Source organism: Ursus maritimus, unplaced genomic scaffold, assembly GCF_017311325.1.
Source record: "Ursus maritimus isolate PB19 unplaced genomic scaffold, ASM1731132v1 scaffold_14, whole genome shotgun sequence".
Classification (NCBI taxonomy): Eukaryota; Metazoa; Chordata; class Mammalia; order Carnivora; family Ursidae; genus Ursus; species Ursus maritimus.
In genome coordinates, this window is record NW_024423786.1 from 67,077,699 (window position 1) to 67,099,769 (window position 22,071).

At 43.2% G+C, this 22,071-nt stretch overlaps 1 protein-coding gene across 3 annotated transcripts; it reads left to right on the plus strand.

Annotated features, from left to right (window-relative positions):
• Positions 1-910: 910 nt before the first annotated feature.
• ZNF287 (zinc finger protein 287) lies at positions 911-16,548 on the plus strand. 3 transcript variants are annotated; one of them, XM_040630076.1, is made up of 8 exons: positions 911-1,171; positions 1,623-1,694; positions 1,932-2,033; positions 2,147-2,750; positions 3,379-3,479; positions 5,107-5,233; positions 5,719-5,805; positions 14,196-16,548. In XM_040630076.1, the coding sequence occupies exons 4-8, from the start codon at positions 2,345-2,347 to the stop codon at positions 15,761-15,763; spliced, it is 2,289 nt and encodes a 762-aa protein (XP_040486010.1). In that variant the 5' UTR covers positions 911-1,171; positions 1,623-1,694; positions 1,932-2,033; positions 2,147-2,344; the 3' UTR covers positions 15,764-16,548. The 3 variants fall into 3 exon arrangements, with proteins under 3 accessions (XP_040486010.1, XP_040486008.1, XP_040486009.1); XM_040630074.1 differs by lacking the exon at positions 1,623-1,694; XM_040630075.1 differs by lacking the exons at positions 1,623-1,694; positions 1,932-2,033.
• Positions 16,549-22,071: the final 5,523 nt, after the last annotated feature.

Below are 22,071 nucleotides of genomic sequence, written 5' to 3' on the forward strand. Positions count from 1 at the left end.
GTCATCATCAGCCATGAAGCTTCTTTCTCATGCACTAGAATATCTGCTCTTGAAGCCCAGAGATGCCATGGAAGAAGTCCAGCCAGCCTGAGTCCTTCACATGGAAAAGGCCACTGTGATCAAATCTGAGCTGAGCTCATCCTTCAGCCATCTCAGCCCACCCATTAAGACATGAGAGTGAGGAGGCCATCTTGGAAATGGACCCTCCCTGCTGTTAACTCATCTCAACTGGGCCCCCAGACACAGTCGAGCAGAGGAGAGCCATGCCCACTATTCCCCTTCCAAATTCCTGACCCACAGAATCCATGAGCATAACACAGTGGTTGTTCTTTAAGAACATGAAGTCTTGGATGGTTTGCCAACACGGCAGTAAATAACAGGAGCGCCTGGATTGTTTTTCTGTCCTTTTATTTTCAGGCGTTTTATGTGGGTTTGTTGTGTCTGTGTAAACAGCATGTTGTTGGATGTTATCCCTTTTTCCAATCAGAATCAGATTCCTGAGGAGGGACTCAGAACCTTTAACAGTGGATGTGTATGCACATTAAAGCCCGAAAACGCACTTTGGGTTGTTCTGCCTTTCGACCCACATCTTCCCTGCCCCTCCTTCCTCTAGAACTCTGGCACCAGGTTTTCTCCGGTTAATTAGGGCGGAGCTTTAACCGCTGCCCATCCGCACCCCCCTCCCCAAGATGCTAGTAGCTCCCGGACCTCCCAGTCATCTACCAGACCTGCTTCTGCCCGGGGAAACTTTAAAGTTCCCGTAGAACCTTGCAGGCTAAGAAGCAAGTCGCAGTGATGGGTGGAGGAGGTTACCATGGAGACAGGTCCACGGAATGAGGCTCGGGCGGGTGGGAGGGCCGGGACGCGCTTTCCGATTGGCTCAGCGGGCGCGCAGCGTTCTCCTTGGGCACATGCGCAGTGGCGCTGAGGCGAGGTCGCGGTGGAGCCGAGGCGCGGTGAGTTCCGGGCCAGGCTTCTGAGGACCGGGCTGGAAGGTGCGGCTCCTGGCCGAGACACGTCGTGCTTTCCGGGTTAGGGAAGCGGCGGAGCCAGAACCCCCTCCGCAGCGCGGGGCTGAGCTCGCCACGCAGGCGCCCGCGCCCCCGCCGCCATTGTTGCCCCGGGCCTCTCCGGCCGCTCCGGCTGCGCGTCCGCCGGGTCCCAGCGACAGGTAATGATGTCGAGGGCGCCCGGGGCGAGTGTCCGCGCGGTCAGGCCGGAGCCCTAGCCCGTCCCCGCGCGGCGTCCGCGCTCGCGGCCTGCGGAGAAGGCGAGCACGGGGTGGAGGCTGCTGCGGCGGCCCGGGTCCCCACTCCGCCGCTGCCCACGACCCTCCGGCTGAAGAGGAGTTAGGGAGACCCGAGCGGGCAGGGGAGGCGACGGTCGCGGCCGGCGCATATCCTCTGCAGGGCCTGTAAACAGTTGGCTTTGGTTACACGACTGAGCTTGAGGAGGGTTCAGAGCTGGAGCCCGTGGACAGGTGGTGTCAGGTCGCCGGGTCAGGCCTGTTCTGAGGTTTTCCTCGGGATCCTGGTTTCAAATTTATTCATGAGAAATTGTCTCCTGTAGAAGCATTTAAAAGGGCTTCAAGTCACACCAGCCTCTCTCCCACTTTTTTCCAGTCCGACCGGCTTGTCTCTTCAGCCCTTAGATAGGGAAAAGCTAGAAGAGACTGGCATTAATATGCAAAACAGGTAAATGGCTCGCCCTTTTTTCCTTGACAGTTTCCTTGGGAACGTTGAGCACTTTATTAGGAAGGATTCTCCCAGTTTGTTCTATAGATAAGCTCTGTTGTTACTGAGAGCCAGTTCAGTCCTTGATAGCTTCTGTAACATCAGAAAAATACCAAAGCTTTTCCCCCCTCTCTGTGAAAGTTTAAGTACTGTTTCAGCAAGTTAGAAGTTTGATCTATTGTTTTGCTCATGATTCAGGTCTTTGCTTCTGTTACCACCATTTGATAGCAGTCCCAAGCCCTGTCCCCAACAGATCGCATTTATCTCACAAGCCTGAGGAGGTAGGGGAGGAAGACCAAGGTAAAGTCTATGTGTGTTTATCTGTGCACACTGAACAGGCTATTACTGTTTGTGTGTGTGTATAGCAGAGAGCACCAGAATTCTTGACTTTATGGTCTATTCTTGTGTTTCAGGGTCTCTTAACCATCCCTGCAAGTTCTGGGCTCAGAATTTGTAACTAAGGCTGCTAACTCTACCTTGACCCTGTTCTGCCCTTGGCTGCAGCGGCCCTTGATCTAATGTCTTTGTGGCTCTAGCATGAGACTTCAAGCAGTTGGCTCACTACTGGAGATATAAAGGATATTGCCAGATTGACTCTCCCGTCTGTAGCCATGTTAGCCTCATGCAAGAGGATGACCAGTTCTTCACGCTCCCAAGTCTTTCTCATGTGGAAGCCAGACAAGGCTCAGAGTGGACCCCACAGTGTTGAGAAGGAAGCCCTTGCTTCAAGAATCTTGCGTGACACTGAGACCTGTCGACAGAATTTTAGGAATTTTCCATATCCAGACGTAGCGGGTCCTCGAAAGGCATTGAATCAACTCCGAGAGCTCTGCCTTAAATGGCTGAGACCTGAGATTCACTCAAAGGAACAAATCCTGGAGCTGCTGGTGCTGGAGCAATTCCTGACCATCCTGCCTGGGGAGGTTAGGACTTGGGTGAAGTCCCAATACCCAGAGAGCAGTGAGGAAGTGGTGACTCTGGTGGAGGATTTGACTCAGATTCTAGAAGAGGAGGAAGGTGAGAATTGTAGGGCAGAAAGGGGAGGAATCCTGGGTGGTTAGAGAAGTCAACCAGCCTATCACAGAGCAGCCCTTTAAAGAAATTGGGGGGAGCAAAGGGCAGTGAGTGAGAACAGGCTTTAACATGCACCCCATCCTGCGTGGTGTGCCCCTTCCCACTGCTTGAGACCAAACACTCATTGCCTAGTGTCCTAAAACAATGACCAGACACAGCCCAATTACCCGCTCATGAGCCCTCAGGAATTTTACCTGCAGAGGTTTGAGCCATTAAGTCATTGGCTTTGTGAATTGGATTTTATAATAACAGGCTTCCAAAAAGGTAGAAAAGGGTCCAGAGCACATTTCCGTATTAAGAGACAGCATACACAATTTACATCACACGAAGATTTAGTAGAAAATTGGGAATTTGGTACATATCCTTAGCAGTCCCAGAACAGACTTGTTTTTGAAGCCTGCATTGGTATCTTAGGACAAGTCATTAGTCCTTCCCTCAGATTCTTTGAAGTAGGGGTGTGTTTTTGGTTTCTTACTCATTTCTCACTTTAGGAAAGTATAGGCATCTGTTTGGTGAAGTTTCCTGGGCTGTTCAGATAGGACTAATCTCCATCATGGTCTCCCTTCCCTAGCTGCTCCTCAGAACTCTGCCCTTCCCCAAGAGATCCCAGAGGAAGACCCCAAAGGAAGACCTGCTTTCCAGGCAGGGTGGTTAAATGACTTGGTGACCAAAGTAAGTGTTAGTTTTTTCTGTGATTTTAAAATGGCTTCTTGGAGGTGTTTGTGTGAGGACGTTTTATGTCCTGGCCCTGTAACTTCTGTACCCCCAAAAGCCCAATCTAGGACTTAAACATCAGTTTCTGTCTTTAAATCCACCTTGGCCTGTTAAGATAAGTGACTGCCCTTTATAGGAAATAGGCTCTTGTTGCCTTCCCCTGATATGCCTTTCCTCAGTGTTTGATTTTAAGGCAGTAACATTGCATAGAGGTTAAGGGATTGACCTCCACAGCCAGATGAGTCAGGTCTGGTGCCTGATTCTGAACCTATAATTTGGGGCAAGATACTTCACCATGCTTAGCCTGAGTGATTAAATGCTAATAAATAGAATTTACTTCTTAGATTGTGAGGATTAAACATTATGAGACTCGGGGTAGCCTTGATTACAATAAATCATCAATAAGCAATAGTTCTAAAATTATTTTTCTCATTAACAAGTAATTAAAGGCCATGTGTTTTCTGGTGTTATTGTTGATTGTGAGTCTGTTCTATCAGGCCACCTTAAGAGAAAATTTTACTGTAAATAAATACATCTGAAATTGGTAGAGTAAAATTATTATTCTTGGACACTATGATTGTTTACCTGAAAACCCTAAGAAAATCAAGGGAAAAACTGGGAAACAGTAGAAAATTTGAGTAAGGCGATTACTACAGAAAACGGCATATGAGAATCATTTTCATGGGTGGCTGGCTCAGTTGGTAGAGCTTGCGACTCTTGATCTCAGGGTCATGAGTTCCAGCCTCGTGCTGGACATAGGGCTTACTTTTTAAAAAGAAGAAAATTATTCACTTTCTTGCATATACATTAAAATCAGGCAGGTGATAAAATGAAAGAAAAGATGCTATGCATAGTTTTCCCCGCCCCCAAAATTTAAAATATCTAGGTCTAAACGTAGTATAAATTTTGTAGTACATCCAGGTCCCGTATCATACTGTAAGACATGAAGGAAGCTTTGAATGTTGTGAAATTGTCTCTTCTTCCTAAATTATTAACAGTGTAATTGTCAAAGCCCCAATACAATTTTTATAAGGAACTTACGAAGTTATTTGAAAAACATGTAAAAGGAATCGATTTTTTTTTTTTAACAGAAGGAAGAAAAAGAGAAAAGAGGGATACTAACCTTACCAGATTGTGAAATGTGTTAAAAGTATAACAGTTCAACAGTGTGGGTTTTGGTCCCAATTTTATTTTAAAAAGGAAGGAAGGAAGGGCTCTGCATTTTCATCCTAGAGCACACAAGTATATCTTAAAATTTCAGATTATAACACACTGAATTCTTAAGGCAGAGCTTGAAAAGCACCACCATTCAACTGCTAACCTGGGTAAAACCCTCCTTTAGGTTGGAGCCAATATATACACTCATACAGCTGAAAACATAATGACAAAGTCTCTATTTTCGGACTTCCCTGTAGGACCATTCGAGTGTGCTCATCTGTAACTTGGGTGAGGCTTTTAACTAGATCACCTTGAGGGTCTTACTAAAGGTCAAGATTCTGTGGTTCCCCCCCAGCACACACATCCCTGGTGTTCCCACTATCCTCCTCCTACCCGTTCTTGAACCAAGTTATATTGGCCGTTTCAGGAATCAATGACATTCAAAGATGTGGCTGTGGATATCACCCAGGAGGACTGGGAGATAATGCGTCCCGTACAGAAGGAATTGTACAAGACGGTGACATTACAAAACTACTGGAACATGGTTTCTCTGGGTAAGCATCCTCCGCGCCCGCTCTTGCCAGTGTATCCGCCATCTTTCTTTCCTCTGGTGTTAAAAATGAGTTGGCCTCTGAACACTTTGCCAAGAGTGGGACCTAGAGGTGAGTGTGCTCATCCCATTCGGGCATAGACAAAGCCATGTTCTCCCTTTTCCCAAATAAAAGGTTTCTAAGTGAAGGATCATGGAAAACTATGCCACACAGCTTCCCAGGGCTTCCACACAACACTGCACCTTGCCTACTCCATGCTTTTCCTGTGATCCTCCCGCCATGAGCTCTCTGCACATACCCTCCTGAGTAGTAGGACTTTGTTATCCCAGCACTAAAAAGCACAGTGATCTACTTCTCCCCCTAGATCACATCCATGAACCGTTGCTTTCCTGCAGAAGTCTGTCCTCACAGTTAAGTGGAAGTCAGGCAGTAAAATTCGAACAAATGTTTATCTCCAGGATAAAATTCCTTCTATTTCTCCTAAACAGGACTTACAGTGTACCGACCAACTGTGATTCCCATACTGGAAGAACCATGGATGGTGATAAAAGAAATCTTAGAAGGCCCTAGTCCAGGTGAGAGAATAACTGTCATGAGACTGTTTGCATTTAAAAACGTAAGTGCAGTGAGATCTGTTTTTTAAATATGGCCGAGTCACTCCGCAGAGACGTCCCGGCCTGTCAGAAACACTAAACTGTTTGGCATTGCTTCCTTGCAGAGGCCGCCTTCACTTCAGGAAGAGTTTCCAGATACCATTATTCTACTTTTCCCCAGTGTCTCTCACTTCATCCTTCCCTGTGACCCCTGCGTCCCATCCCCAGCTTTGTCTGGCACTTTCACTGTGCTGTTGTCTCCTCCCTCTTTTATAAGCATGTGTGAATGTCCCTAAAATTTTAAGTTTCAGACCTTCTTCTTTGTAAGTTTCTTTTATTCTGTTTACCAGCAAACCCCTGTAGCCTCCAGCCTCCACTTCCTAACTTCTTCTTTTCTTTATTTTCTAATTTTGAAAAAAAAATCTTCAAAAGATTCAAACATGTTCTCTTACTGTGTAGCGTAAGTTCCTGCATCTCCTAGCACCTAACCACTGATGCCTGTTTCTAGTTGTTTCTGTTCAGGTATTTTGTTTTTTTCCTGTTTGCATATAAAGTCAATATAAAAATGTTTTGGGGGCACCTGGGTAGCTCAGTCGGGTAGGTATCTGCCTTCAGCTCAGGTCACGATGTCAGGGTCCTGGGATCGAGCCCCACATCAGGCTCCCTGCTCAGCAGGGAGTCAGCTTCTCCCTCTGCTCCTTCTCCTTGCTCATGCTCTCTCGCTCTCTCTCAAATAAAATCTTTACTATGTACGTGTGTGTGTGTGTGTACATTTTTTCTTAAAAATCCTATATGTGGGATGCTTTCTTTATATCATTTGGGGGAAAAAATGTTTTTTCCTCCTTTTTAGATTTTATTTTTAAGTAATCTCTACCCCCAGTGTGAGGCTCGAACTCTTTTTTTTTTTTTAAGATTTTATTTATTTATTCGACAGAGATAGAGACGCGAGCGAGAGAGGGAACACAAGCAGGGGGAGTGGGAGAGGAAGAAGCAGGCTCATAGCGGAGGAGCCTGATGTGGGGCTCGATCCCACAACGCCGGGATCACGCCCTGAGCCGAAGGCAGACGCTTAACCGCTGTGCCACCCAGGCGCCCCGTGAGGCTCGAACTCTTAACCCTGGATTGAGTCGCACACTCTACTAAGTCAGCCTTTTCCTCCATTTTCTAACAGAAATGGTAGCAAACTGTACACACGGTTTTGTACTTTGCTTTTGTTTTCTTAAAAGCATATCTTGAGAAGTGTTCCAAGTGAGGGTATAAAGAGCTTCCTCATTCTCTTTTTTTAAAGAGTTCATTTTATTGTGTGTCTCATAATTTATTGAATCTGTTCCTTGTTGGTGGGCTTTTTGGTTCTTCCCATTCCGTTCTTCCTCCAAAAGAGCTTCAAACCTACAGAAAAGTTGCAGAATCAGTGCATTGAACACCTGTGTAATTTTCACCTGGAACCACCAGCTACCATCATTTAGCCACTTTTGCTTTCTCTCTTTTTGGGAGGAGGGGGGGCAGAGGGAGAGAGAGAATCTCAGCAGACTCCCCACTGAGTGCGGAGTCTGACACAGGGCTCCATCCTGAGATCATGACCTGAGCTGAAATCAAGTCAAGTGCTTAACCGACTGAGCCACGCAGGTGCCCCTTTGCTTTATCTGTTTACACACACACACACACACACACTTTGTTTTTGTTCTTTCCCCTTTCCTTCCCTTCTGCTTCCCTTCTGACATTTTTCTGAAGGATCCGGTCCAGGTGTTTTAGAATGACGCACAATCTGGATTTGTCCGGTTGTTTCCTTATATTTAGATTCAGACGAAATACGTTATCAAACAGACGACATAGGTGTGTGCTCTCCATTGCCATTTGTCTCATCATTGGTGATACTCATTTTAGTTAAGGTGCTGTTGAGCGGATCTCTCCATTTTAAAGGTGCATTTGTCTCTTCATAATCAATAAGTAATCTGCGGCGTGATACTTAGAGGCCAGGTGACTATTCCATTCCCTGGTACTGTTTTATTTGAGGATTTTTAGCATCCATTCTTGAGTCTTGCTTTATTACACTGCCGATTTCAAGATGCTGATTTTCTAATTCAGTCTTCACTTCTACAGGATTAATAGCTTTCTCCTGTAAAGATTCGTTTTTCCTTCCACCTCATTTTTGATGTGAACATGTCATTTTGGACTAATGGAATTTTTCCAGATTCAGCGTGTTATTAGTCCACTAATTCCAGTTTTGTTTTGTTTTGTTTTTCACGCTCAGTTGTCCCAAACTTGGGTAATACGACTTGAAAAGCTAATTCTTCATTCTTCTCATAATTTATAGCAGAATGACCTCTATGTACTTGTAGCACAGTAAATTCTCCGTGGGGTGATTTTGGCACACTCCAGCACTGAAGAAACACGCGCGACATAATGGAAACGGGCCTAGACTAGAGTCAGGATAGTCTCCTGGAAGGTACTGCCGGTCTGGGACCCCTTTAATTTGAGCCTGAGGGGTTTTTTAGATCATTCAGGCAGCATGCGTTGGGGCTGTCATCCCCAAGAGGGGGCATTTTATGGTTATTTTAGGGGGAGAATTTTCTCCCTCCAAAGAGCACCAGGGCTGAGAAAGTCAAGTTCCTTTTTGACTTCTGTAGAAGCGAGATTTTTTTTAGGTTTTGTGTTCTTTTTCTAGCCAGTCCTTAAGCAGAGTTTAACCCTGTATGCTCAGGAGTCCTGTCAGCCTCCCTTCCTTGTCAGGGCCCCAGGCTTTGTTTCTGGCCCCTGGACCCCTTGCACCCTCAAAATGGAAGTGTAAGGCCATTAACCAGAGTGAGGAGCTGTGTCAGTCAGCTCCTGCTGACCTCCATCTTCCTGCTTTTGCTTGATTTGTGGCCTCGGAGGATTTCCCTTTCTTCCCAGCATAGAGGTACATAACCAGTTGAACCTTTGGTTAGGATATCTAATTAGTCGTCCTTCGGGAAATGGAAACTTTGATAATTCACAAATCGTAGTAGTGGTCTTCGACGGCCATTCCTGTCTCCGGACTGTCACAGTTCTTTATTTAACCTAGCCATTCTTAAAGGTTCAACTCAAATCATACCTACCCTGAAGCTTTTTTGATTATCTGAGTCAATACCGATTTCATCTATGAGAAGTATTGTGCCACTCTTTGGCCCTGTTCACCAGTAGACACTTAACACTTCCCACCGGTCCATTCTGGTTAAATGCATATATTTATATGCTTAGTAATACTAACTTTTTGAATTACCAATAAACTGATTGGTTTAAAAAGGTGTATTTATTATAGCAATTTCTTCATTGTCATGGTTCACACTTGTTATTTTAAGCCTGTTATTCCTTTAGTGCTTTTACTTTTCAGGTGTATGGTACACTCTGCCATAGACTGATCCTGACTACATAGAATCAATTAATGGGGCACCTGGCTGGCTCAGTCAGTTGAGCGTCCAGCTCTTGATTTGCCTCAGGTCACATGATCTCAGGGTCGTGAGATGAGCCCTGAGTTAGGCTCTGCACTAAGTGTGGAGCCTGCTTAAGATTCCCTCTCTCCATCTCCCTCTGCCCCTCCCGCTCTCAAATGCTCGCTCTCATGCACTCAGTCTCTCAAATAAATAAATAAATCTTTAAAAACAATTAAACTCAGCTTCCGGTACTATCTCATTTTGTGTGTGTGACACACACCCCTACCTATATAATCCATTAACATTCTCACTTTGTTCTTCTGGAAGGGACAGTAACAAATCCTGGTTTGAGAGAGTTGTTTTTAAATATTTTTCTTATGGAGCGCTTGGGTGGCTCGGTTGGGCATCTACCTTCGGCTCAGGTCATGATCTTGGGGTCCTGGTAATGAGCCCCGAATGGGGCTCCCTGCTCAGTGGGGATCCTGCTTCTCCATCTCCCTCTGCCTGCTGCTCCCCCTCCTTGTGCTCTCTCTGTCAAATGAATAAATAAAATCTTTTTAAAAACCTAAAAGCTATAATCCTCTTAGCTCTTTGATAATATTTTTCTAGTTCGAGTGCATTTTCATGCAAGCTATGGGATGACTTTTTTCATTTAACATACTCCCAAGCATTTTCTAATGTCAGCTCTAATTTTTGTATCTGAATCAAAGTACGTAAATCTACCTAGTTATTTTTACCAGTTATCAATATTCCAGTATTCCCTTACTCTAGTCCTTTATTGGCGAATGGCAGCTATCAATTTTAATGATCACATATGATTCTGTGGAATTGATATAAGGTTTTTCTATTTTGATCTCCATCTTAGAAAATTTCTGAACTATCCAGTACCATTTTCACTATATTATAAATTCCATATTTGATTATATTTCATTACGTAATTCATAATATTTGAAAGCCCTGTGTTTTTGATGTGATTTCAAGGGAGAAAGATATTATAATTTAAATTTGTTTTAAACCATCATACTGGAAACAGAATAGGCATGAATAAATACATATTTGATTGCTTTGCAGACAGATTTAAGGACAGGGATATTTTTTTGTTCACTTCGCTTTTATGTGTATGTGTGTGCTTTCATCTGGTTCACCTTTTTACAACAAATTATTGTCATTTATTTTACCAGTTCAGTTGAGTGGCCACCATATCCAGAGTCTTGGGCCATTTTCTGAAGGAAATGTGAAAGAATCATAGGCTGTTGTCAGAGTTTGCATCTAAGTTGGAAATACAAGAAGCACACAAAATGGTGAAGTAATAACGTAAGGCCATGTGCCGTCATGGCCCCTGGGTTGAATCACATGAGACTGCTGATACTTCAACCATGTTGACTTACAAAAAGGCAAGTTCATATGATTCAACCTAATCTGCACTTTAGGATTCTAAGAAAGAGGAAAACAGGAACTGGGTCATACATTTTTTTTTCTTAATAGATAGAGAAGTTATCTTAAGAGAATGCGTAAGTCTTGGGGTGCCAGGGTGGCTCAGTCAGTTGAGCTTCAACTCTTGGTTGTGGCTCAGATAATGATCTTGGGAACTGGGATCAAGCCCCATGTCTGTCTCCAAGCTCAGTGGGGAGTCTGCTTCTGCCTCTCCCTTTGCCCCTCCCCCTGCTCTTGCTCTCTCTGTCAAATAAATAAAATCTTTAAAAAAGAGAGAGAATGCCTAAGTCTGGAATTTGCATGGCACCCATAGAAGGCTATGAGGAGGTAGCTTGAAGTTATGTGGATAACTTTAAATTTTAAGCTAAATGTGAAGTTTGGCAGAAGATACAGTAGATTAGGAAAGGCTGGATTATTTGGGTACTAAATATGTCAAGTGGGGGTATTTTGAACTTTTAGCTTTTCTCCTTTAAGCCTTTGGTGCTCAAACTTCAGTGAACATCAGAACCACCTGGAGGGCTTTGTAAAACAGATTGCGTAGCCCTGTCTCCAAAGTTCCCTTCATTTATTTATTTATTTATTTATTTGAGATTTTACTTAAGAGAGCATAAGCATGAGCGGGGAGTGGGAGGGCAGGGGGAGAGGGAGAAGCAGGCTCCCCGCTGAGCAGGGAACCCGACACAGGGCTCAATCCCAGGATGCTGGGATCATGACCTGAGCCAAAGGCAGTCGCTTAACTGACTGAGCCACTCAGGTGCCCCCAAAGTTTCTTTATTTTATTTTATTTACCCAGTTAATTAGCATATAATGTATTGTAAGTTTCAGAGGTAGAGTTCAGTGATTCATCAGTTGCATATAACACCCAGTGCTCATTACATCATGTGCCCTCCTTAATGCCCATCAGCCGATTACCCCATCTCCCCCACCCATCTCCCCTCCAGCAACCCTCAGTTTGTTTCCTGTAGCTAAGAGTCTCTTATGGTTGTCTCCCTCTTTAATTTCTTCTTATTTCATTTTTCCGTCCCTTCCCCTACGATCCTGTTTTGTTTCTTAAATCCCACATATGAGTGAAATCATGTAATTGTCTTTCCCTGATTGACTTATTTTGCTTAGCATAATACTCTCTAGTTCCATGCACGCCATTGCAAGTGGTAAGATTTTTTTTGATGGCCAAGTCATACTCCATTGTATATATATACCACATCTTCTTTTTTTTTTTTTTTTTAAGATTTATTTATTTATTTGAGAGGGAGATGGAGGGAGGGAGAGAACGAACAAGCAGGGGAAGCAGCAGAGGGAGAGGGAAAAGCAGACTCCCCTCTAATCAGGGAGCCTGACGTGGGTTTCGATCCCAGGACCCTGGGATTATGATCTGAGCCGAAGGCAGACGCTTAACCAACTGAGCCACCCAGGCGCCCCTTTACCACATCTTCTTTATCCATTCATCTGCTGATGGTCATCTGGGCATTTTCCATCATAGTTTGGCCGTTGTAGACATTACTGCTATAAACATTGGGGTGCAGGTAACCTTTCTGATCACTGTGTTTGTATCCTTTGGGTAAATACCCAGTAATGCAATTACTGGGTCGCAGGGTAGCTCAATTTTTAACTTTTTGAGGAACTTCCATACTGTTTTCCAGATTGGCTGTACCAGCTTGCATTCCCACCAGCAGCGTAAGACGGATCCCCTTTCTCCACATCCTCACCAACATCTGTTGTTTCCTGACTTGTTAATTTTAACCATTCTGACTGGTGTGAGGTGGTATCTCATTGTGGTTTTGATTGTATTTCCCTGATGCCAAGGGATATTGAACATTTTCTCATGTGTCTGTTGGGCATTTACGTGTCTTTGAAGAAATGTCTATTCATGTCTTCTGCCCATTTCTTTTTTTTTTTTTTTAAAGATTTTATTTATTTATTCGACAGAGATAGAGACAGCCAGCGAGAGAGGGAACACAAGCAGGGGGAGTGGGAGAGGAAGAAGCAGGTTCATAGCGGAGGAGCCTGATGTGGGGCTCGATCCCATAACGCCGGGATCACGCCCTGAGCCGAAGGCAGACGCTTAACCGCTGTGCCACCCAGGCGCCCCTTCTGCCCATTTCTTGACTGGATTATTTGTGTTTTGGGTGTTGAGTTTGATATGTTCTTTATAGATCTGAAGACTAGCCCTTTATCTGGTAAGACATTTGCAGATATCTTCTCCCGTTCTGTGGGTTGTCTTGAGTTTTGTCGACTGTTTCCTTTGCTGTGCAAAAGCTTGTTATCTTGATGAAGTCCCAATAGTTCATTTTTGCTTTTGTTTCCCTTGCTTTTGGAGACGTGTCTAGTAAGGAGTTGCTGCGGCCGAGGTCGCATAGGCTGCTGCCTGTGTTCTCCTCTAGGATTTTGATGGATTCCTGTCTCACATTTAGGTCTTTCATCCATTTTGAGTCAGTTTTTTGTGTTTGGTGTCAGGAAATGGTCCTGTTACATTCTTCTGCATGTGGCTGTCCAGTTTTCCCAACACCATTTGTTGAAAAGACTTTTTTTTCCCATGGATGTTCTTTCCTGCTTTGTGAAAGATTAGTTGACTCTAGAGTTGACGGTTCATTTCTGGGCTCTCTGTTCTGTCCCATTGACCTGTGTGTCTGTTTTGTGCCAGTACCATACTGCCTTGGTGATCACAGCTTTGTCATAGAGCTTGAACCCCGGGAGTGTGATGCCACCAGCTTTGGTTTTCTTTTTCAACATTCCTTTGGCTGTTGGGGTCTTTTCTGGTTCCATAGCCCCCAAAGTTTCTGATTCAGCTTGTCTGGATGGGGACCAATAATGTAAAACATTCCCGAATGATAGTGTAGTTTATGCCACTGGTCTGGGGACTGTACTTTGAGAACTATTACTATGAGAGATTTACTAGAGCTATTTAAACATGGAGAACACTCCTTGAAATTGCTTTTGGAATATTATGTGGATCGTGAAGAGTAGGTTGGAAGGAGTCAATGAGAGTCCGTGTCTGCTTTATACAAATCAATCCATGAAGCCATCCCACGTTATCCCAGTCTTACCTGGTGTTCTCACATCTCTCCTTTTTTTTTTTTTTTTTAAGATTTTATTTATTTATTTGACAGAGCGAGAGCACATGCAGGAGGAGCAGCAGAGGGAGGAGGAGAAGCAGGCTCTCTGCTGAGCGGGGACCCCGATGTGGGGCTTGATCCCAGGACCCTGACTGGGATCATGACCTGAGCCAAAGGCAGCCGCTTAACCAACTGGGTCCCTGAGGTGCCCCTGTTTTCACATCTCTTAGCCTGGGCACTTGGCCTAACCTATTTTATTAATCTGTGCCTATGGTGAGTGGTGAGGAGCCTCTCCTTTTTCAGCAGTTTGGTCTTCTGGTTTTCTGCCCCTGTATTCTCTTTTTCCCAAGGTTTAAGTACCACGTTATGAGGTTGTCAGAGCCATGGTCTTTTTAAGCATTTTATTCATGTTCAGTATTTCGTTTCTGTTTTGGCAGTTTCCTTTCTCCAAATAGAGGAAAACTTTTTATATTGTATATTCTTTTTATCCCAGAATGGAAAACAGAAGCCCAAGAATGTACTCCAGTTACAAATACTTCTAAACTCACAAAGACTGGAACTCAGACCATCAAATTGGAAGAACCATATGACTACGATGAGAGATTAGGGAGGCAAGCATCAGATACCTTCAGGAAGATTCCCACTAATGAAAGAAATTTCGCTTTGAAGTCAGTCCTCTCGAAAGAAGATGACCCTATGGAAGAGTATCTTAGTAAATATGATATATATAGAAATAATTTTGAAAAGCATTCAAACCTAATTATTCAGTTTGGTACCCAATCAGATAATAAAACTATGTATGATGAAGGCAGGGCAACCTTCAGTCATGTCTCATATGGTATTGTACATAGAAAGATTTATCCCGGAGAGAAGCCTTATAAGTGTAATGTGTGTGGGAAAAAGTTTAGGAAGAACCCATCCTTCGTGAAACACCAAAGTACCCATGCCAAAGAAAAATCTCATGAATGTGAAGAATGTGGGAAAGAGTTCAGGCATATCTCATCCCTCATCGCACATCAGAGAATGCATACTGGGGAAAAACCGTACGAATGCCACCAGTGTGGTAAAGCCTTCAGCCAGCGTGCACACCTTACTATACATCAGAGAATTCATACTGGAGAGAAACCCTACAAGTGTGATGACTGTGGGAAGGACTTCAGCCAGCGTGCACACCTTACTATACATCAGAGGACACATACTGGAGAGAAACCGTATAAATGCTTGGAATGTGGTAAAACCTTCAGCCACAGCTCATCGCTGATTAATCATCAGAGAGTTCATACCGGTGAGAAACCTTACATCTGCAATGAGTGTGGGAAGACGTTCAGTCAGAGTACACACCTCCTTCAACATCAAAAAATACATACCGGAAAGAAACCCTATAAATGCAATGAGTGCTGGAAAGTGTTCAGTCAGAGTACTTACCTCATTCGGCATCAGAGAATTCATTCTGGAGAGAAGTGTTATAAATGCAACGAGTGTGGAAAAGCCTTTGCTCATTCCTCAACTCTCATTCAGCATCAGACTACTCACACTGGGGAGAAATCCTATATATGTAAAATATGTGGAAAAGCCTTCAGCCAGAGTGCAAACCTTACTCAACATCACAGAACACACACTGGGGAGAAACCATACAAATGCAGTGTGTGTGGCAAAGCCTTCAGCCAGAGCGTCCACCTTACTCAGCATCAAAGGATTCATAATGGAGAGAAACCCTTCAAATGCAATATATGTGGGAAAGCGTATAGACAGGGTGCCAATCTTACTCAGCATCAAAGGATTCATACCGGAGAGAAGCCGTATAAATGCAATGAATGTGGGAAAGCTTTTATTTACTCCTCATCACTTAATCAACATCAGAGAACTCATACTGGAGAGAGACCCTATAAATGTAATGAATGTGATAAAGATTTTAGCCAGAGAACATGCCTTATTCAACACCAGAGAATTCACACAGGAGAGAAGCCGTATGCGTGCCGGATATGTGGTAAAACCTTCACCCAGAGTACGAACCTCATTCAGCATCAGCGTGTTCATACAGGTGCCAGACATCATAACTGATAGATACGGGAGACTTCAGTTTGGTTTCACGATTCATTCAAATTTTATTTTGTACTCCGTTACAACATTATTCAAAACAAGCCCAAAAGAAGTGCAATATATGTTAGATATCGTTCAGCAGAAGTATCGGAATTAGTAATGTGGATATAAGCTATTTAAATTTAATGTGACATTTAAAAAGAAAACTTCATTCACTTCTTAACCTTTATTTGATATCAGTTCAATTCATTCCAGAAAGAAATCCTGTAAAAGTAAGAGTACTCAAAAATCTGTAACTCCTCAACTTCGTATTTCAAGTACTTCTCAATGAGACCTTATGAATGTAACTTGGGAAAGCTTCCATCAAGTAGGGATTTCACGCCAGTGAGTAATCTTGGGATAATTGAAAAAGCTGCTTTCAGGCCTTTATTTCTTCCCAGCTTTGAAGCCTTAAATATGTAAAGGGTTCCCTTCCCTTTTCCTGTTATTGCCATAACTGCCATGTGGAGCCAGTAGGTTTGCAAAATATATGTAGTGGAAAGTATCTTAATTTTTATGTGACCACTGTTAATTACATTTTCCTTTAAATATTGAAATACTCAAGGAAGAGAGCTTTAGGAAAGATGATCTGTTAGGATAAACTAATGTATAAAGAACCCTTAGACATTTGTACAAATTTAGTTAAACAGGTATAAATTAAACACCCAACCTTAAATTCATCTTTAAAACATACTATCCTTAGTTTCTTTAGGTTTCGACATCTGTCCTCCTGAAGAAAGAAATAAGAATAAAATTCCCATTTTTTCCCCTGACTCCTAAATTCATAACTTAAGGTTCTCCCATGGCTGCTTTACCATAGAAAGCCCATTTCTGTTGAGACACGTTTCTTGAGTGCCTACTGTGCGCAGGGCCCAGACTTCCTAATTGGATCCTTTCAGGACTTCTTATCGTGCTGAAAACCACAGCTAATTTAAGCAACGGAAAGCTTCTAAAGTAGTGAAAGATGACAGAGGACATGTCACGGAATGAGCGTAAGAAGCCTACTAAACTGGGTTGCCAAATGTGAGCCTGTATCCCAAGACGAAGAAGTGGTGAAAGCAGCTATTTACAAAGTGAGGAAAAGATCAGTAATGGAAAATAGATGTAAAGTTCACTACAGAAAGTGGGTCAGGGAAACAAGGGTGAAGACTTAGCAGTTAAGACAGAATACACAGGTAACTTACAACCTGAACTGTTGTTAGACTTGCTTTACCGAAGAAAGTAAGAGAGTGAATAAGACCAGATTCAGCCTGTTGATAAGAAGGAACTAAAAGTGAAGTGACTGATTTTAAAGGAATAATTGGAATTGGTACTTTCTCATACATACAAGTAAAAATGGGAATTGCTCTTAAAATGTCAGAAAACATTGGAAAAAGCATTGATGCAGAAACTACCATTGATGCAGTAATTATTTAAACGGTAACTAAGTTTGTGGGGTCCCAAACATAAAAGGAAAACTGGCAGAAATGCAAATAGAAATAGGTAAAAATACTATTTTATTTAATATCCACAGCATTCCACTATCAGAATATGAGACCATATTGTGAAAGCTGAGATTTCATCCTGCTCTTAATTTGTTTCTTCAGTGCCTTGCATATGGAAAGTGGTCGGTATATGTTTGTTGAATTAATGAATAAGTAGGTAAGTTAGAGTTGAGTAATAAGGTGGAATTAACAGATACGGAGTGAAGTTGGTTGCATTGAAAATTCTTTTTTGTACATGTGTGCAAAGAAATACTAAACAAATAGTGGTTCTTTATTGGGTAATAGGAACTACTTAAATTGAAGAATCAGAAACAGTGGGGAATATTCCTAAACAAATTATGGGACATCTTTGCACAGGAAGTTTTCCTGAGCTGGATGAAGAAAAACTGATAGAAATTCCAGTGCCATAAATAGCAGTTTAAGCATATGTTGACCATGCAGCTTCACTTGGGTGTTACTGCTGATAGGAACACCCTACAAACAGGTGCCGAAGACACGGGGTGCTGGCATCTTCAAAGCTTTCTTGTTGAGTGTTTTCGTCAAGAAGTTATTGCTTTCCCTTGTCCTCCCATCAGTTAACCCTGATGTCCTGGAATCCTTGACAAAGTGTAGGTTGTCTTCAGGTTGCATAATCAAGTTTATGCCGTAGTTACCATGTTAGAAAATAACCGTTGTATTTAAGATGCAATTTTTATTTATAATGCCACTTCATACCTTACACAACACTTTTTTTTTCCCCTCCTGGCATAAATGTATGGAGTGTTACAGTCCATAGCGCCTTTCTTTGCTTTAATTTGTATTTCCTGCCTTTGTGAGTTTTATGTAAATAATGCATTTATAAAGTCTTCCATTGATACACTGAGGCAGTTGATGCCCTTAAAAATAACAGAATGGTAGAGAACCATAAATCTTTGTGTATTTTTCCCACTTTGACAGTTGTCTGATCCACATGTAATCCAAGTTTTTTTTAAGTCTTATTTTCCACAACTTTTTTATTACAAAGGTGTTGAAATACACAGAAAATGTAATAAAGCGAACTGTATATCTACCACCTAGCTTTAAAAATTTAACATCTTTTACTGAACAATTGGAAAGTTAGATGTGGCATTTCACCCCTAAATATTTCAGCATGCATCTTATAAAAGTAAGGATGGATTTTCACATAACCACATACCATTACATACCTTGAAAAAGGAATAATTTTCAAATATCTAATGCTTCATCCATGTTTAAATTTTCCCTATTGATGCTGTCGAGTTTCACACATGATGTTTACCTGTTAATCTGTTTCATCTATCAAGATGTCTCCCATCTCTGATTTTCTCCAGGACCTTTTTTTTTTTTTTTTTTTAATATAGCAGGTCAGTTGTAGAATGTCTCACACTGAGGATGTAACTGATTGTATGTGGTTTATCTTGCTCCCGTCTCCCCTGCGTTTTCTGTAAACTAGCATTTAGGGCCAAAGCCTTGACTGGCTTCCAGTTCGACGTGTAACATGAACACTTCACAGATGTATTCCGTGTTGCATCACATCCAGTCTCACTAACATTTGGTTGACTGTCAGTGATGGGAAACCCGACCGCTTGGTTGACATGGTAACCACCATACCCTTCCAGTGTGAAGACAGGGTTTTCCTGTTGCGGTTCGTCTGTGGACTGACACTTCGGCAGCGTATGGATAGCCTGTTTGTCAGCAGCCCAGCAGCCGGTGGTTTAACATCCAGTGAGGATGATCACTCCCTGAATCAGCGGTTTCATTACGATTTGCAGAATGGCAATTCGTACGTTTACTGACGCATACTTCTGTAAGGCAGAGCTTTCTGTCATCCGCTGGGAACGCATGCGACGCAAGGTCATACTTACATTCTTCTCCTTGAGAGTTTTCAGAGTAAGGGCTTGGCAGTGACGACAGGCAGTTCCATGTATTGAAAATCGATTATGGCCATTGTTTCTGTTGCTCAGATTGTCCCAAATTTGAGGTGGAACCCTTCTAGTAGCGCTCATGTCTTTTGACAGTCCTTCTCTAGTGTTTCGGGACTTCATTTCCTTCTGACATCTCAGGTTCAATGCCCCAGATACGGAATGAGCCATTTCTCCAGGAATCTTGGGCTAAATAGGTGACTCTGGAAACAGATCTGGGCACAAGGCATTCCCGTTGCTGTGGGGGTAGCAGTAGCGAGTAGCCTTTGAGTCCTTCCAACCGTTCAACTCTAAGTCTCATAAAGGCACCTCTGCACTCATTTCGTCAGTTACACAATTCAGGAGACATGATTACATACTGGGACAAACTGGGGAGCAAAAAACTAAGCCTTATTAAGCATACGACTAAATTGGAGAGGACGGAAATGTTCGGTGTACCAGAAAGCAAGTGAACCACGCGAGGTCTTGTGCCCAGGCCAGCAGATTTTAAGGGAGCTTGGCAGGTAATCTGGCAGGCGGGTTAATTAGCAGTTAAGACAGCAGCTTAACATACGATACCTAGTGTGTTTTAACTATTACAAGTCTTGATAATTTACATATTTATAAGCCAATCCCTTCCCCCTCACATTGTTTAAAGCAGGCTTCTGATAAGATCTAAATTTGAATCCTGAGGATCTGTTTCATGCAAATCTAAGTGCTAATTTTTCTTGCTAAATTTTTTAATTTGGCCTTCAGAACTTGAAGAGTGTTAGGTTTCACTCTTCAACTTTATCTTCCGGTGACAATTCACTTGCACGTGCCTGTAAATGTACTTCGTCCTCTCTGTTATTCTCTTCATGGCTCTGTTTTTCACTGCAATTATTAGGCCCTTAGAACACTATAGCCATTAAAACTGGCAAGCATGTGCACTCTAGTGATATGTATAAATACGTGTGTGAGCTTGCAAGCAACCCTGAGGTCTCCGTACGGATGCGGAAAGTGATGCCCGCGACGCCGAAGTGACTTGCCTGAGGTCCCGTAGTCCTACGGCGACAGAAGGAGGGTTGGAACCCATGGCTCCAGCACTTAGTGGGATTCTTCCTGTAGGATTAATGCCAATGGAAAATCAGAGCACAAACAGTATGTATCCGCGATTTTATAAAATTATGTATTTTGATGAGATTAGAGCATTGAAAGTTTGTTTTGTCTCCCTCCCTATATAGCTGCTTAAACTCAGATCTTTAGATGAGAACAGCCCGACGAAGAAGGTACTGCTTGCTGCCCCCACTGCAGTTGTGGTCTCCCACCCAGGTGATCTTCCCCCACGTTTCAGAGCCATATAGTCAATGTTACCACCTGTCTCAAAAGTACCTTCAGGGATTTGATCTAAAACAGAACTTTCACCCCCAAATCTTTTTTTTTTTTTAATTCACAGTAACTTCGGCAGGGAGGCTAGAAGCCACTCTGTTCTTCACCTGTAGTTATAGTCCTATTGGTTTTACTTTCTGTATTTTCCAGTTTGATCTCTTCTAGATCCCCACTGCCACGACCTCATTCCAGGCTTTTAAAAAGCAGCTCTTGGTTAGATTATTTCATAACCAGGTAAGTGTTCACCCTGCCCCTGATCTCACCCTATTCAGTCATCTTCCACACTTTGGCTAAAGTCACATGAAAACATTAAGGCCACCACATATGGCGCTACAGGTTAAATAGAGCATTTGACTGTCGCCATTTGCCTGAAACCCTACAATATCTTCTCATTGTCAACAGCAGTGGATCTCGTTCTTAGCTGCAACTGGAATGACCTGGGAGCTCTTAAAATTACCAGTGCCGGGGCCCCACCTCAGGGGAAACGGAGTGATTTCATTTGGGATGGAGACTGGACATCGGTACTGCTTCCCTTCCCCAGGTGATTCTAATGTGCTACAGTGCAGCGAGGGCGGAAGCAGGAAGCTATTAGATTCCGAGGAGAAACGTGTTTGTGGCAGCAGGGGCGCTGGGAAGTGGTGTACATTTCAAAGGTAGAGTCTATAGGACTCGCTAATGATTTGGACTGGGTTGTGAGAGAGGCATCAAAAGAATGAGTATGAATAGGGGCGCGTGGCTGGCTCCGTTGATCGAGCATGCGGCCGGCTCTTGATCTCAGAGTTGGGAGTTTGAACCCCGTTGGGGGTAGAAGTTACTTTAAAAATAAAAGTTTAAAAAAAGAAAAAGACCTTCAGAAGAATGACCCTCTTTCATACTAAAGAATATGCTCCTAACAAGGGAGAGACTGTATTAGACTCACTTCTGTGTCTCCTGTACCAAGCACAGCACTTGGCACGTGGTAAATAGACCCCTCAATAAATGATTAGTACAACTCTGCAGGAACTTTTGCACAATAATCAACATTCTGTTTTCAGAGGGGGGAAAATTTTTTTTTGCATGTCCAGACTGTAAAGGTTCTCAGATTTTACCTTACAAGATGATAAACTAGCCTGTCGCTATTTCATAGATGGAGAAGCTGGGGCATAGACAAAGAAGTTCATTACTTACGGCAAAAGCAGCCCAATTACTCTTGACTCGCACCCCCACCCCAAGTTGCAAGATGGTGACCCTGAATGGGCCTCGATAAATTCCAACACCAACAGTGGGGTGCCTTATAGGAAAGCAACACTGAGCCCAGGGAAATCGCTACTTTTACAGTGAATTGTCAGCAAACATGCTCTTTGTCTCATCGCCACCACCCACCCGCGTGCGTGTTTGCTTCCTGTAAACACAAGGCTGAGAAATGGCCCAGGTGAGTAAAAAGACCTTGCATTCTCGGCATACCCAGCGGGAGCATGTAGGGATGCGCGGAGCCCTTAGCCTGTTGCCTCTCCCAACACTGTCCTTTCCAGTGTAGAAGACTGGAAATCTCCCACCAAGA